At 45.9% G+C, this 15910-nt stretch overlaps 1 protein-coding gene across 1 annotated transcript; it reads left to right on the top strand.

Annotated features, from left to right (window-relative positions):
* The first annotated feature begins 6879 nt into the window (after positions 1-6879).
* On the top strand, positions 6880-7387 carry LOC124690522 (brassinosteroid-responsive RING protein 1-like). Its single transcript, XM_047223898.1, has one exon. The coding sequence runs from the start codon at positions 6935-6937 to the stop codon at positions 7385-7387; it is 453 nt and encodes a 150-aa protein (XP_047079854.1). The 5' UTR covers positions 6880-6934.
* Positions 7388-15910: the final 8523 nt, after the last annotated feature.

The following is a 15910-nucleotide window of genomic DNA, read 5'->3' as shown; positions in this document are numbered from 1 at the left end:
TAGCTGATGCGTTTTCTTAGAATGTGTTAACTGGAACAAAACAAGCTTGTGCCTAGGGAGTTATCTACTAACTATCAAAGAAGTGTAATCCACCTCTTTTAAATGGAGAATAAAGAAATCAACAATGACTAACCATAAGAACATATTTCACCTCAGTTACGTATAAATCAAACTTCCAATGTAGACTATTTTTTCAGGTCTAGAAGGACTCAAGTAAGAGCATATTACGTATACTTAAATTAAAAGAGCCTGATCTTCCATCAGATTATATGGGGGAAAAGTAAAGCTTTAAAATTCAGAACAGAATTAGGAGTCATGGAAACAAACTTATCAAGTCTACCCATTGACTCCATTTCTATAACAGGAGTATAAACCTGATACATGGCTTGGGTTTTGAACTGTTGTTTCCATACTTAACGTAAACCTGCCAAGGAAAGTGAGATAAAAATTCGGATTCAGGTTAACCAATATCTACTATCCACCTGCAATACGGACTAAAATCTCAGATACATTATCAATATGATTTTCGTATGCAAGCCTCTATGTTTCGGTGGGTTGGGTGTGAAGAACCTGTCACTACAGGGTTTGGCACTACGTGTGCGCTGGGAGTGACTCAGGAGGACAGACATCAACAAACATTGGCAGGGGTTGCCGATGATGAAAGATAGTGAGGCGGCGGATGTTTTCAACAGTTTGGTGCTGATAACGGTGGGTGATGGGGCGCTGACCCTTTTTTGGACAGATAGATGGATCAGAGGGAGGGCAGTTGCAGACTTTGCGCCTTTGGTATTCAACTCGGTCAGTACTCGGAGGAAGAACAGTCAAGGAGGCGTTGATGAACCACAGTTGGATCAACGACGTGGGAGTTGGGCTGGGACCGGCCGGCTTAGCCCAGTGTCTGCTCATCCTCACAGTGGTTTGCACGATCGTCAGGGATGACAGTGCCCCAGACGCGTTCAGTTGGCCATGCTCTGCCACAGGACAGTACTCGGCGCAATCGACTTACAAGATGTTGTGCCACGGCTCGGAGCGGTTTGAGGGAGCAAATGGTGTATGGCGAAGTTGGGCCCCCCTTGAAATGCAAAATGTTCGCATGGCTGGCTATTCAACATAGACTCTGGACCTCGGATAGGAGAACAAGACATGGTCTGCAGGACAGTGTCTCGGCTTGCTACACATGTCTGCAGGAGGAGAACTCCGTGGATCATATCCTGGCAGGGTGTGTCTACTCGAGACAAGTGTGGTTTCGTTGTCTGCGTATGATGGGAATCAATGTGGCCAGCCCGCAGGCTCATGATAGGTGGAAAGAGTGGTGGACTGAGACAAGAAAGAACTTCAGGAAGAGGGAGTTGAGGGCCTTTGATACCTTTGTGATCTTGGTTAGTTGGAGGCTCTGGAAACAAAGAAATGCAAGAGCCTTTGCCAACCCGAGAGCTCAGTTCACGGAGGAGGGGTTAATGGAGCAAATCTATGCGGATTGGGAACAGTGGTCCAAGACGGGCTTAGGTGGGTGTAACCTGTTTGCGAGAGTAGTGCATTACCTTAAACAATTTCGTACTATGCAGATACGATATTTATTTCGTGCTAAATATTCATGAACAAAATGAGGCTTCCTTGTACATATGTTAAGTATTACTATGATAAGAATACCTTATCACAAGTTAAAAATCAGACTAAAAAGAAAGCAATTCTGCAAAATAAAATATACATAATTGACGTCAGTAACTCAGTTCATAGATGTAATAACGGTATTGAACTATAGTCCCTTGAATTAGAAAATTCCTTTGGTTCTTGGCATGAAAAGTCCAAAGTATCTCACATCTCCTCTCTTTTTTGTTTGCGCTTCGGCCCCACCGCCCCACCAGCAAGGTATAACAACTGACATGGCAATGGACTACACGCAAGCATGGCTACGTACAACCACCACACTAAGACTACAATAACTACCTTCTGAATAATGTTAAAGGCCACAAACAAATCTGAAACCTGAGGTTGAAATCCTGCTTGCCTATCTTGTAGTATTCGTACCTGGAGGTCGTTCCTGTGGAGTACAGATGTCTGTTGATCAGGTTACGTTCTGAATATGAGACCGCAGAGCGTTCTGGACCGAGCATCAAACACAATACTCCTGCAAGATGCCACATCAGCAAATAAAGATCTCACAACTACTACAAATTTTCAGTTCTTCTTAACTACTGAAAACATCATCAAGTGGGTCTGTAGCTCAAAGAACCAAATATTTGTACATTGTCGCAATCGCGCTAAACAATTGAGAACAAATAAAAAGGGCAATTATAAATTGATGGAATATTGTCGACCACCTGTTGGGCTTCAATCGGGCAAATTAACAGTAGTAGATTACTCTTTTAGCACTTTCAGGGCCATGGATTAATACATATAAATAAGCTATCATTACAGTGTAATAGTAGATTACAGTTATCCAATGTCAGATATATAATGCAGTGCACAAGTTCTAGGTTTGGTGAAACTACTGGACAAGTATACCTCAAATCAAATTAGACAAGATTAATTATTCCTGTGATGTTGCATTGACACAAATATGAACTCAAACTCTGGACAGAAGAAATCACGCTCAATCCATGCAAAGAAAAGTATTGAGATCCATCTATCTAACCACTAACATCTTGTTCGTGTTTGCCTATATAATAATACCAAGAAAAACAAAGATGGAAAGGAGAGAAGGCAGAGGAGACCATACCTCCAGCTGGTGCGACCTGGAGTCGGGGCGCATCCCGGAAACATCTAATTGTTGATGGACGGCCCGAAACTTCAATGGGGGCAGGACGCGGCGCCCCGACCTCCCGACCTCCATGGCGGCGCTGCCGAACTCGCCCACAACCAGGAGGTCAGGCCGCATGTGTGGGGGATTGGGTGTGGAGGGGATTGGGGAGGGGAGCAGCGACCTACTACCTCTAGCGTGTTGCCGGCGGTCCAGAGGGACTGTGGGGGAGGGGAGGGGGGAGGACGGGCGAAGTGGAGGAGGTTGGCATCAAGACTGCTGGTGGAGGCGATTGTTTCGAGCGTGAAACAGGGTCGGTCGTGCAGGTTTTCCTTCTCAAACGTCGGTTACTATTGCGTCGCTGACCGTGGGTCCAACGTCGTGGAGCAACCACAGGCCGCCGGAACCCTGGGAGCTTAGAGCTCTTCTAAGACTACTCATAGTGGGAGTAACTTCACTAGTAACTAAGTGTCCAATTTAGCAAATTTGCTTATGTGGCAGTAAGTTAATGAGGAGAGAGGAGGATGGAGTAACATAGCTAGTTACTGTAACATCACACTTCTCAAGATACAATAAGTCTATAAGCTAATTAATGAAGATATATATGATACTATTTTGATGTTACTAACCACTATGAAGGTAGTTTCATAGAGTAGTAACATGTGCATGTTATACTCTATGTTACTTCCCACTATGACTAGTCTAAGATATTCTCTCTTAGCAAAATAAGGATCTTACTTAGTTTTAGGGTAACATGGAGTATATCAACTTCAATTAATTTTATATGTTTAATCACCTAATGCTACTAAGAGCAATTCCAATAGTATAGCCAACTGTTGGCTATAACAAGATGTCATATCATTTGTAGTCATCATATAGCTAATATGTACAATAGTTGGCTATAAGAATGTAGTACTTTACTAATATATGGCCCACCTTTCACTCTCACAAGGTGCCTAGGAGCACGTGCAAGAGCTGACTATTGCATAGTAGCCCACCTCCCTTCTCTCTCCTCTTCTCTCTCTTCCAACTCATCTAAAATATATTATTTAATGTCTTATAGTCAGCTGACTAAACTCTATTGTACTTGCTCTAAGGTGCGCGGTACCTTCTTGAGCCTCATACTTCCCATTGGTCGGCTATCAAGCGCATTCTTAGATATGTCCGCTTCACTGTTGACAGTGTTTACTTCCGGTCTTTCTCTTTGACACTGTTTTTTGTGTTCACAGGTGCTGACTGGGCAGGTAGTATGGATGATTGGCAATCAACAAGGGATATGCTATCTTATATGGTTGTTTGGAATGCTCGTAAGCAGTCCACGATTTGCAGGTCGACTACCAGGTCTGAGTACAAAGATATAGCTAATGGCACAAAGGGGGGGGGGGAGGGAACGGCCCTGCCTTGGCAGGGACCTAGGCGAACCTTACCCCTGACGCACCAATTTTTGGTCGTGCCGGTATTTGGGCTCATCGGCGCCCCTAAATGTCATGCGATCGACGGCGGTAATACAGCACCGACGCACCACTTTTTTGTCGCGCCGATGGTAGCTTGGGGCCTATAAGCCTTTTCCTATTAGTGGATGGATATACCGCCATCGACCAAATGCGGAATTAAACCATCAACATGACCATCCTCTTTCGCACGCGCAATCAAAATTGCTAACATATCCGCAAAGAGGTTAAACAACATTAGTGGCAGTTGATCACCTTTTCTTAACCACTTCTTCGTCCGAAAATAATGGCCTATGTCATCGTTAAATTTTATACCTACACTCCAACGATTAATGAAATGATTAATCAATTGAAACCATTTAGGATCAAAACCTTTCATACGCATGATCTATTGCAAAAAGGGCACTTGACCTTGTCATATGTTGTTTCAAAATCGATTTTTAATAACACTCCAGCCATTTTCTTCCTATGAAGTTCATGGCTAGTCTGATGCATGATAAGTACCACTTTAAAAATATTTTCACCCGGCAAAAATGTTGTTTGTGTGGGTCTAATTACGACGTGTGCTACCTTGGTAACCCTATTTGTACCCACTTTTGTGAAAATTTTGAAGCTTCATCAAGCAAATAAATTGGCTTGTATTTCTGAATTCAAATAGTGTTTTCCTTTTTCGGTAGAAGTATGATAGTGCCATAATTAAGATGAAATAAAAGTAACTCTCCCCACTGAAAACTCTCAAACAAATCCATAAGTTCTATTTTTATGACCTCTTAGAAAGTTTGATAAAATTCCACCGGGAAACCTCTTTTTCATCAAAGTCCGCCGCGAGGATGCTATTTTCCTCATGTGTAATTTGCGGGATATTATTCACCTCAACTCAACCAACTCAGAGTGATTTTGGGCTGGTGCCCCAAAGAGCCTCTTATAGTACTCTGAGAAGTAATTTTAATATTTTCTTGCCTAACAATTATCCCCTTACCTTGTTCAAGTTGGAAGATCTTTTCTCTACGAGTATTTTTATTCGCGACCAAGTGAAAATCCTTAGTGTTATTGTCTCCCTCTTGAATATGTTTTAATTTAGCTCGTTGTGTCCATTTAGATTCTTCGTCGGGACCCAACTTAGCTAGCTTCTCATTATCCTCCTTCAACACCTATGTGTAGGCTTGTATTGGACCAACCTTGTAACACTTGATCTATATAATGGAAACCGAAGGCCAGGCCTTGCCTGAGATTTTGGTATCTCAGATCTCGGCGGCTGTTGGATCTTGTGCCCGCCGAGATCCATCGTCGGCTTCTGCTGGCGGCGCGAGGAATGGGGCTGCGATGTGCGGGGCGAGGATGGTGTGGTTGCGGCTTCCGCCATCCACCGAATTCTCCTTCGTCATCGTTGGTCAGCGGATGGCGGCGTGGGGGCTTGTTCGTCTGCTTCGGGTTTGAAGGTGGTGGTCCTAGGGTTCTTCTTCTGCGAAGATGAAGACCTACCGGATGTTGATCCTTTTCATCTAACCGGAGTGTTGAGTTCCGGAAGGCTCCGCCGGCGAATGCATCATCGCATCTTTTGCCTGTAGTTTGCTGGATCGGGTGGTATTTGGTCGCGCGCACCCATGCTTTTATTCCGACCGTTTGGTTCTAGTGGGAGCGGCGCGAAGCTCTTTTTCTGTGTTGACATCAACTGACTAAGGATCCATGATGAAAGTCGGAAGAAGAGAATTTCATGAAGGCCGGATGGGAGGTCGACTGGCTAAGGGAGGTTCAAGTCTCCGCGCTGTTGAGGGACTTGCTTGTTGTTCCGGGCTTTACAGCAACGGTATGAAAGTGGGGGCGACAACACAGGTGAAGTTCAGAGTCCTACCTTTCAGGGTGAAAACCCAAGGTCTAGCCTTAACTGGTTGTGTCTGGCAATGACCTTGTTGGAGGCATTGTTTTGAGAGCGGAGACTATCTTCAGGGTGAAAACCTAAGATCTTTGATCGGGCGACGACGGTGTTAGAGCATTGTTCCCTTCTTGAAGACGTCGTTTTTTGAGAGTCTGTATTTCAGGTGTTGTCTTGGTGGTGGATGTATTGCTGTTGTTAGACCCGAGATACTGTAGCGGGACTTTTGTTTCTTAGTTTTCTTTTCTTTTGTTAGTTGTGTGCATCCGTACTGCCATTAGGGTGGTGCGTTGTTGCAGAGACTGGGTGTAATTGGTATCTTTTGATATAAATATATTCCCTTTATCGAAAAAATTGGCGCAACAATCATCAGCCAAACAGAGCCTCCGGTCCAAGAACAGCCCCTCTCCAGCCGACCCCAACTGTAAACGCTCGCCGCGTCAACGTTAGCCATTTCCCCTGTGGAATGTCGCCCAAATTATCTCGTCTCATGCGTGCCAAGTCCGTCAAAATTTATTGAAAACAACGGGCTATGTACGTACAATGTGCTGAAGTAGTATGAACATTGTCACCACGACCTGGGTTGCTGGGCAGCTTCCGCGCACGAGCCCAGCGCGCCGGGCCGCCGGCCATTTCCAATGTCGGGAGACGAGACGCAGCACGAATAGTCCGTCCACCCTTCTTCCTTCGCTGGCCGCGTTATCCTCCCCAAAAACCCACGTGAAACAAAAGACTCTGCCTTCGCGTTTCGGTCTCTCCCGCTCTATTTAACCAGCGAGCGAGCGCGCGGGCTTTCCTCGTCACCGCACAAGCACAAGCTCAAGCCTCGCAACGTTCAAGCTCGCTCTCTGCGCGCGTGGCCGATCGATCATGGGGTTCCCCTTGGTGTGCTACTGCGTGGCGGTCCCGAAGCCGGTGATCGCCGTCTGCCAGCTCATCGCCGTCGTCACGCACGTGGTCCTCCTGGCGCTCTCCGCCGTCGGCCTCTGCCGCGCGCCGCCAAGCCGCTCCGTCGCCACCGACAGCGCGCCGCTGCCGGAGGAGGTCAAGGAGCAACTCCCGGCCGTCGAGTTCTGCTGGCTGCAGGGCCAGGAGGGCCTCGTCGGGGCCGCCGCCGCGGCGACGGCGACGTGCATCGTGTGCCTGGAGCGGCTGGAGGTGACGGACGAGGTGCGGCGGCTGGGCAACTGCGCGCACGCCTTCCACCGTGGCTGCATCGACGGCTGGATCGACCTCGGCCGGACCACCTGCCCGCTGTGCCGGTCGCACCTGCTGCCACGGCCCCACCGCGCGCGCGCCGGCTTCCTCGCTCGCTTTTGGTGAGGAAACTACCGACCGGTAGTTCGGCCGGTGCGTCTTCATTGGCGGCTGCCGGCAGCTGGGTCCGGTTGGTGGCGCCGGAATACTGCGCACAGAAGCGCGATTAGGACCCGGTGTATATATATGGGGTTAAATGACCCAAACATAACATTATTGGGTTAAATGATCCAAAAGTTGTGATGGATTAGCTCATCGCGCCACTTGCTTGTACAATCGGCAGGTGTTTTGCCCGTATTTATGCGGATCTTTCTCTTTTTTCATTCTTTTCGAGAAGGATTAATCAAATATACACTTAGTGTTTGACTTGTATAATCCTCTCGCGGGACTATGTCATTCAGTTGTATAACTTACACTCATGTATATATCAACTTTTGTTTTTTGAAACGGTCTCTTTGATTCACATGGTCCCTAAAGTAGGAATCCCAGGTTGCACGTGCGTGCGACTCCGAAGGGCCAAACCCTATACACACATACCTACCCCAAGCTCCCACTGGCCGCCGCCAGCGGTGGTGGCGGTGCCTGGCCGTGGAAGGCGGCGGGTGAGAAGGGCACGCCCCGGCATGCTTCCTGCGCGCGCGGAGAGGCGTCAACAAGGGCGGCGCATGGAAGCAGAGGAAGAGCGGTGGCGCACGACGGGTGAGAATAACAAGAGCGGCGTAGCTTGAACGGGAGGCGCAACGGAGGGCATGCATGCGGTACGGGGTCTGGAGGCGTCGGCGCTTGATGTGGCGGCGCAAGAACTAGGCGTCGGCGCGGGCCGGCCCGAGCCATGAAGGAGGATATGGTGGCGCCACGATGGGTCTGCTGGCGCTGGGCTCCTGATGGCGGCATGGGGGTTGTGGAGGCTGCGGAGGTGGCATATATGGAGGCTGCTGGCGCGGTTGGCCCTGGAGGTGGTGTTGCGGGCCAGATTTGGGCCCATTTCGGAGCCGATTTAGGTCTCAGGGCCTCGACCGTGGAGGGTCCGCTTGGTGCGACGCGGTAGCGGTTGTTTGTCGTGCCCTGGGCCGCGCAAAATGTGGGAGATGACCATGACTTCGCGACCACGACAACAAGGAGCTGCGGCGGCGGCGGTGTGAGGCTACATGGACAGTGTTGTCCCAATACTTGGAGGCACGGTGATTGTGACAATGCAGATGAAACTTGTAACATCCCTGTTTTGCTAAACCCTAATTAGGAATTGTTTGTGCATTCATGAGCATCATCTAAAATGCATTAGGAAAAATTTGCATTTCTAAATGAAGTGTAAACCTTAAATTCCAAAGTTCTACCTCAATTTGAAATGTTTAAAACATTCAAAATCTTGTTATGTTGTGTTTATGAATTATTCAAAGAATGCCACATAAGATTTGTACAAAGTTTGGAGGGTTTCTGGGTTATCAAAATAGTCCAAAACAGCAAAATATAATTGTTTTTGCCCTGTTTTAAAAACTTCTTGGAAAACAGCAAACCCCAGGGGGGTGTGGGCAAAAATGCCCTTGTCTTCTACCTGCAGCCGGAGCAGGCTGCTGCCTGTCGCAGCGCCGGCCGTCGATCCCGGCGAGGAGATGCCCGCCACCGCCGCCGCCCCTGGACGAGGAGATAAGGCCGCCGACGCCCTGCCCCTCTCCCTATCCTCTTCCTCTCTCCCTCGCGCGTCTCTCTCCCTCTCTGAGCGCGTGGCCGAGCAAACCCTGGCCCCGACCGGCGCTCGTCGCCGCCGTCGCTCCGGCCAGCCCCGCGCTTAACCGCCACCACCATCGGCTCCGCCTCCTCCTGCTGCTCCACCCCGTCAAAGGAATCGACGAGGGGAGGCTCCAAATGCCCGCCCCGACCCCATCTTCCCCGCGGCCGGCCACCGCCTCCGACGACCATGGCGTCGCCGCCCGGCCATCTCCGGCCTCTCCGTCGACACCCACGCATTCAGGGTGAGCAGACGGTTCTCCCAAGCCCCTCCGTGCCCTCGTTCTCCCTCTGTAGCCGCCGCCCATCGCGCGTCTGCGAGCGCCGCCCTCGGCCATCGTCGCCGGCGCGTCTCCGGCGACCACTGGCAGGCGGCGCGGCCACCAGTTGGTCCGCCTCGACCGGGCGCGTCCAACGCCCCCTCCAGCGTGGTCGCGCGCGCTCCCGAGCGCCGCCTCTGCGTGGTTGCCGGCGTTGGCCGCCGGCAGTTGACCACCGGCGGGTTGACCCATGGGCCCAAGTGGCTTTTCTTTTTATTTTCTTTTTATTTTCTGTTTTGGTAAATGCATTGACAGGTGGGCCCCGTCCGTCAGATATTTAATCTTTTCGTAAATGTTTTAGAAATTAATAAAACCCTGACAGTGGACCCCTCCTGTCAGATATTTAACATTTTCCGGAAATTCTAGAAAATGGTTAAATCTTGTTTACTTCATAACTATTTCATTTTAAATCAGAAAAAGGTGTATAATATATCAAAATCTTCAGAAATACAAATGAACCCTCTTCTTTAATATGCGGGGTTTATGGAATTGCAAAGTATTATGCATTCCAACCCTATTTAAATTGATGAGCAGGTTATAGGATCACTTTCATTACTATTAACATGTCATATCATCATCCTTGTATGCGCATTGCATCGATGCCATGTGTTGATTGTTGATCTACCTTTCCGGTATTTGCTTCTTCGCGATCGATAGAGCACGAGTGCGAGACGACGAAGATCAACAACATTGATGATCAACAACACTGACGAGTCTTTGCAACTATCCTCCAACGAACAAGTCAATCACAAGATCTTCGAAGATTCCATATTTCTTTGACGGGGACAAAGGCAAGCCCTAGCCTGGTTCATATATGATTCCGAAATGCTTTTACTCTGGTTCCTACATATTTGCATACGATTCAACTGTCTTTTATCGATATGTAGAGTTATCCTATCTATTGCATGTTCCACCCTTGTAGCCTCAAATACTTGATCCACTGCTCCTAGCATAACTAGGTTTGGCACGTGTGCATCGCTAGAGCCTTTATCTCTTTATGCTTAGCCATGCTTAGTTTGTTACGCTGCTACTCCGGTCTTCGGACTGGAGCCTTACAATGAAATGAAAATAGCATGACAGGTTGACGTGGTAAGTATAGAGATGTTGATAAACATGATTAAAGGCTCAGACGAGAGGCCACATTGGGATGTGGTGGGTTGTTTCGTTTCTGCCGACCCTAGGAACCGAGTTCTCGCCTCTTGAACCAAGACCGAGCGTACAACCACACGAGGCCCTATTATGGTACCCTCTCGACTCACTAACTTGTCTAGTAGATTCCATGAGTGATGGCGTGTATTTCACACGTTCGTTGGGAACCCCAAGAGGAAGGTATGATGCGCACAGCAGCAAGTTTTCCCTCAGAAAGAAACCAAGGTTTATCGAACCAGGAGGAGCCAAGAAGCACGTTGAAGGTTGATGGCGGCGGGATGTAGTGCGGCGCAACACCAGAGATTCCGGCGCCAACGTGGAACCTGCACAACACAACCAAAGTACTTTGCCCCAACGAAACAGTGAAGTTGTCAATCTCACCGACTTGCTGTAACAAAGGATTAACCGTATTGTGTGGAAGATGATTGTTTGCGAGAGAAAATAGTAAAACAAGTATTGCAGCAGATTTGTATTTCGAGTATAAAAGAATGGACCGGGGTCCACGAGTTCACTAGAGGTGTCTCTCCCATAAGATAAAAGCATGTTGGGTGAACAAATTACGGTCGGGCAATTGACAAATAGAGAGGGCATAACAATGCACATACATGGCATGATAAGTATAGTGAGATTTAATTGGGCATTACGACAAAGTACATAGACCGCCATCCAACTGCATCTATGCCTAAAAAGTCCACCTTCGAGGTTATCGTCCGAACCCCCTCCGGTATTAAGTTGCAAAGCAACGGACAATTGCATTAAGTATGGTGCGTAATGTAATCAATAACTACATCCTCGGACATAGCATCAATGTTTTATCCCTAGTGGCAACAGCACAACACAACCTTAGAACTTTCATCACTTCGTCCCAGGTGTCAATGCAGGCATGAACCCACTATCGGGCATAAATACTCCCTCTTGGAGTTACTAGCATCAACTTGGCCAGAGCCTCTACTAATAACGGAGAGCATGCAAGATCATAAACAACACATATGCAATAACTTGATAATTAACATAACATGGTATTCTCTATCCATCGGATCCCGACAAACACAACATAGAGTATTACGGATAGATGATCTTGATCATGTTAGGCAGCTCACAAGATCCAACAATGAAGCACAATGAGGAGAAGACAACCATCTAGCTACTGCTATGGACCCATAGTCCAGGGGTGAACTACTCACTCATCACTCCGGAGGCGACCATGGCGGTGTAGAGTCCTCCGGGAGATGAATCCCCTCTCCGGCGGGGTGCCGGAGGAGATCTCCGAGAATCCCCGAGATGGGATTGGCGGCGGCGGCGTCTGCGGAAGGTTTTCCGTATCGTGGTTTTTCGCATAAGGGGTTTCGCGACGGAGGCTTTAAGTAGGCGGAAGGGCAACGTGGGGGGCCACACGGGGGCCCCACACCACAGGTCGACGCGGCCAAGGGCTGGGCCGCGCCGCCCTATGGTGGCAGCCCCTCGTGGCCCCACTTCGTATCCCCTTCGGTCTTCTGGAAGGTTCGTGGCAAAATAGGACCCTGTGTCTTGATTTCGTCCAATTCCGAGAATATTTCGTTACTAGGATTTCTGAAACCAAAAACAGCAGAAAACAGACAAGCGGCACTTCGGCATCTTGTTAATAGGTTAGTTCCAGAAAATGCACGAATATGACATAAAGTGTGCATAAAACATGCAGGTATCATCAATAATATGGCATGGAACATAAGAAATTATCGATACGTCGGAGACGTATCAAGCATCCCCAAGCTTAGTTACGCTCGTCCCGAGCGAGTAAAACGATAACAAAGATAATTTCTGAAGTGACATGCCATCATAACCTTGATCATACTATTTGTAAACATATGTAATGAATGCAGCGATCAAAACAATGGTAATGACATGAGTAAACAAGTGAATCATAAAGCAAAGACTTTTCATGAATAGTACTTCAAGACAAGCATCAATAAGTCTTGCATAAGAGTTAACTCATAAAGCAATAAATCAAAGTAAAGGTATTGAAGCAACACAAAGGAAGATTAAGTTTCAGCGGTTTCTTTCAACTTGTAACATGAATATCTCATGGATAATTGTCAACATAGAGTAATATAACAAGTACAATATGCAAGTATGTAGGAATCAATGCACAGTTCACACAAGTGTTTGCTTCTTGAGGTGGAGAGAGATAGGTGAACTGACTCAACATAAAAGTAAAAGAATGGTCCTTCAAAGAGGAAAGCATTGATTGCTATATTTGTGCTAGAGCTTTTATTTTGAAAACATGAAACAATTTTGTCAACGGTAGTAATAAAGCATAAGAGTTATGTAAATTATATCTTACAAGTTGCAAGCCTCATGCATAGTATACTAATAGTGCCCGCACCTTGTCCTAATTAGCTTGGACTACCGGATCTTTGCAATGCACATGTTTTAACCAAGTGTCACAATGGGGTACCTCCATGCCGCTCTGTACAAAGGTCTAAGGAGAAAGCTCGCATTTTGGATTTCTCGCTTTTGATTATTCTCAACTTAGACATCCATACCGGGACAACATGGACAACAGATAATGGACTCCTCTTTAATGCATAAGCATGTGGCAACAATTATTATTCTCATATGAGATTGAGGATATGTGTCCAAAACTGAAACTTCCACCATGAATCATGGCTTTAGTTAGCGGCCCAATGTTCTTATCTAACAATATGCATGCTCCAACCATTAAGGTGGTAGATCTCTCTTACTTCGGACAAGACGGACATGCATAGCAACTCACATGATATTCAACAAAGGGTAATTGATGGCGTCCCCAGAAGCATGGTTATCGCACAACAAGCAACTTAATAAGAGATAAAGTGCATAAGTACATATTCAATACCACAATAGTTTTTAAGCTATTTGTCCCATGAGCTATATATTGCAAAGGTGGATGATGGAATTTTAAAGGTAGCACTCAAGCAATTTACTTTGGAATGGCGGATAAATACCATGTAGTAGGTAGGTATGGTGGACACAAATGGCATAGTGGTTGGCTCAAGTATTTTGGATGCATGAGAAGTATTCCCTCTCGATACAAGGTTTAGGCTAGCAAGGTTATTTGAAACAAACACAAGGATGAACGGTGCAGCAAAACTCACATAAAAGACATATTGTACACATTATAAGACTCTACACCGTCTTCCTTGTTGTTCAAAACTCAATACTAGATGTTATCTAGACTCTAGAGAAACCAAATATGCAAACCAAATTAGCAAGCTCTAAGTGTTTCTTCATTAATGGGTGCAAAGTATATGATGCAAGAGCTTAAACATGAGCACAACAATTGCCAAGTATCAAATTATCCAAGACATTTTAGAATTACTATATGTAGTATTTTCCAATTCCAACCATATAACAATTTAACGAAGAAGAAACTTCGCCATGAATACTATGAGTAAAGCCTAAGGACATACTTGTCCATATGCTACAGCGGAGCGTGTCTCTCTCCCACAAAGTGAATGCTAGGATCCATTTTATTCAAACAAAACAAAAACAAAAACAAACCGACGCTCCAAGCAAAGTGCATAAGATGTGACGGAATAAAAATATAGTTTCGGGGGAGGAACCCGATAATGTTGTCGATGAAGAAGGGGATGCCTTGGCCATCCCCAAGCTTAGACAGCTTGAGTCTTCTTAGAATATGCAGGGGTGAACCACCGGGGCATCCCCAAGCTTAGAGCTTTCACTCCCCTTGATCATATTGTATCATACTCCTCTCTTGATCCTTGAAAACTTCCTCCACACCAAACTCGAAACAACTCATTAGAGGGTTAGTGCATAATAAAAATTAACATGTTCAGAGGTGACACAATCATTCTTAACACTTCTGGACATTTCATAAAGCTACTGGACATTAATGGATCAAAGAAATTCATCCAACATAGGAAAAGAGGCAATGCGAAATAAAAGGCAGAATCTGTCAAAACAGAACAGTCCGTAAAGATGGATTTTATTAGGCCTCCAGACTTGCTCAAATGAAAATGCTCAAATTGAATGAAAGTTGCGTACATATCTGAGGATCATGCACGTAAATTGGCTTAATTTTCTGAGCTACCTACAGGGAGGTAGACCCAGATTCGTGACAGCAAAGAAATCTGGAACTGCGCAGTAATCCAAATCTAGTACTTACTTTACTATCAAAGACTTTACTTGGCACAACAAAACTCAAAACTAAGATAAGGAGAGGTTGCTACAGTAGTAAAAAACTTCCAAGACTCAAATATAAAACAAAAATACTGTAGTAAAAACATGGGTTGTCTCCCATAAGCGCTTTTCTTTAACGCCTTTCAGCTAGGCGCAGAAAGTGTGTATCAAGTGTTATCAAAAGGTGGAGCATTGATATCATAAGCTCCCCTATTTGCAGTGGTACTAGGGGCTTTGTCAATTTTAGGCCTATAATAATATTTCTTTGGTTTAGGCACTTTAGAGGCATACATAAACTTTTGCTCCTTTCCCACATAAGCTTTCTCTCTAAACTGTAAAGATGAAAAGGTTGAACCCAAGGTTCTCATAGCTTTTTCAAGTTCGCCAATCCTATTAATTTGATTATCATGGTCAACACAAGTTCCTAGGACACTAATTCTTTCATCAATTCCTCCTAAGGATTTATCAAGTTTATCGGTTTTAACAAGTAACATCTCCAACTTAGTTTCAACACTAAAATTTTTCTCTAAAGTTTCCAATTTTTTCATAACATCCTCAAGGGAGGTTTCAATTTTAATTTCATTAACAGGTGGTGTTCCAAATAAACTCTCAATAATGCAACTAGCTTCTAAAGCGGGAGCACCTAGGAAGTTACCTCCCGCGAGACAATCAAGAACATATCTATTCCAGCTAGAGATACCAACATAAAAGTTCCCGAGTAGGATAGTGGTGGAGTGTTTCTTAGTGCACCTATTATGGGCATCACTAATTCTATACCAAGCATCTTTTAAACATTCTCCTCCTTGTTGCTTAAATGAACGAACTTCAACTTCAGGATTACTCATTTTAGCAGTAGTAAATAAAGCAAACTAGATAAAGTAAATGCAAGTAAACTATTTTTTTTTGTGTTTTTGATATAGCAAACAAGACAGTAAATAAAGTAAAACTAGCAACTAATTTTTTTGTGTTTTGATATAATGCAGCAAACAAAGTAGTAAATAAAATAAAGCAAGACAAAAACAAAGTAAAGAGATTGGGAAGTGGAGACTCCCCTTGCAGCGTGTCCTTATCTCCCCGGCAACGGCGCCAGAAAATATGCTTGATGGCGTGTATTTCACACGTTCGTTGGGAACCCCAAGAGGAAGGTATGATGCGCACAGCAGCAAGTTTTCCCTCGGAAAGAAACCAAGGTTTATCGAACCAGGAGGAGCCAAGAAGCACGTTGAAGGTTGATGGC

This window comes from Lolium rigidum, chromosome 2, assembly GCF_022539505.1.
Source record: "Lolium rigidum isolate FL_2022 chromosome 2, APGP_CSIRO_Lrig_0.1, whole genome shotgun sequence".
Taxonomy (NCBI): Eukaryota; Viridiplantae; Streptophyta; class Magnoliopsida; order Poales; family Poaceae; genus Lolium; species Lolium rigidum.
This window is presented reverse-complemented; position numbering and strand designations above follow the sequence as displayed.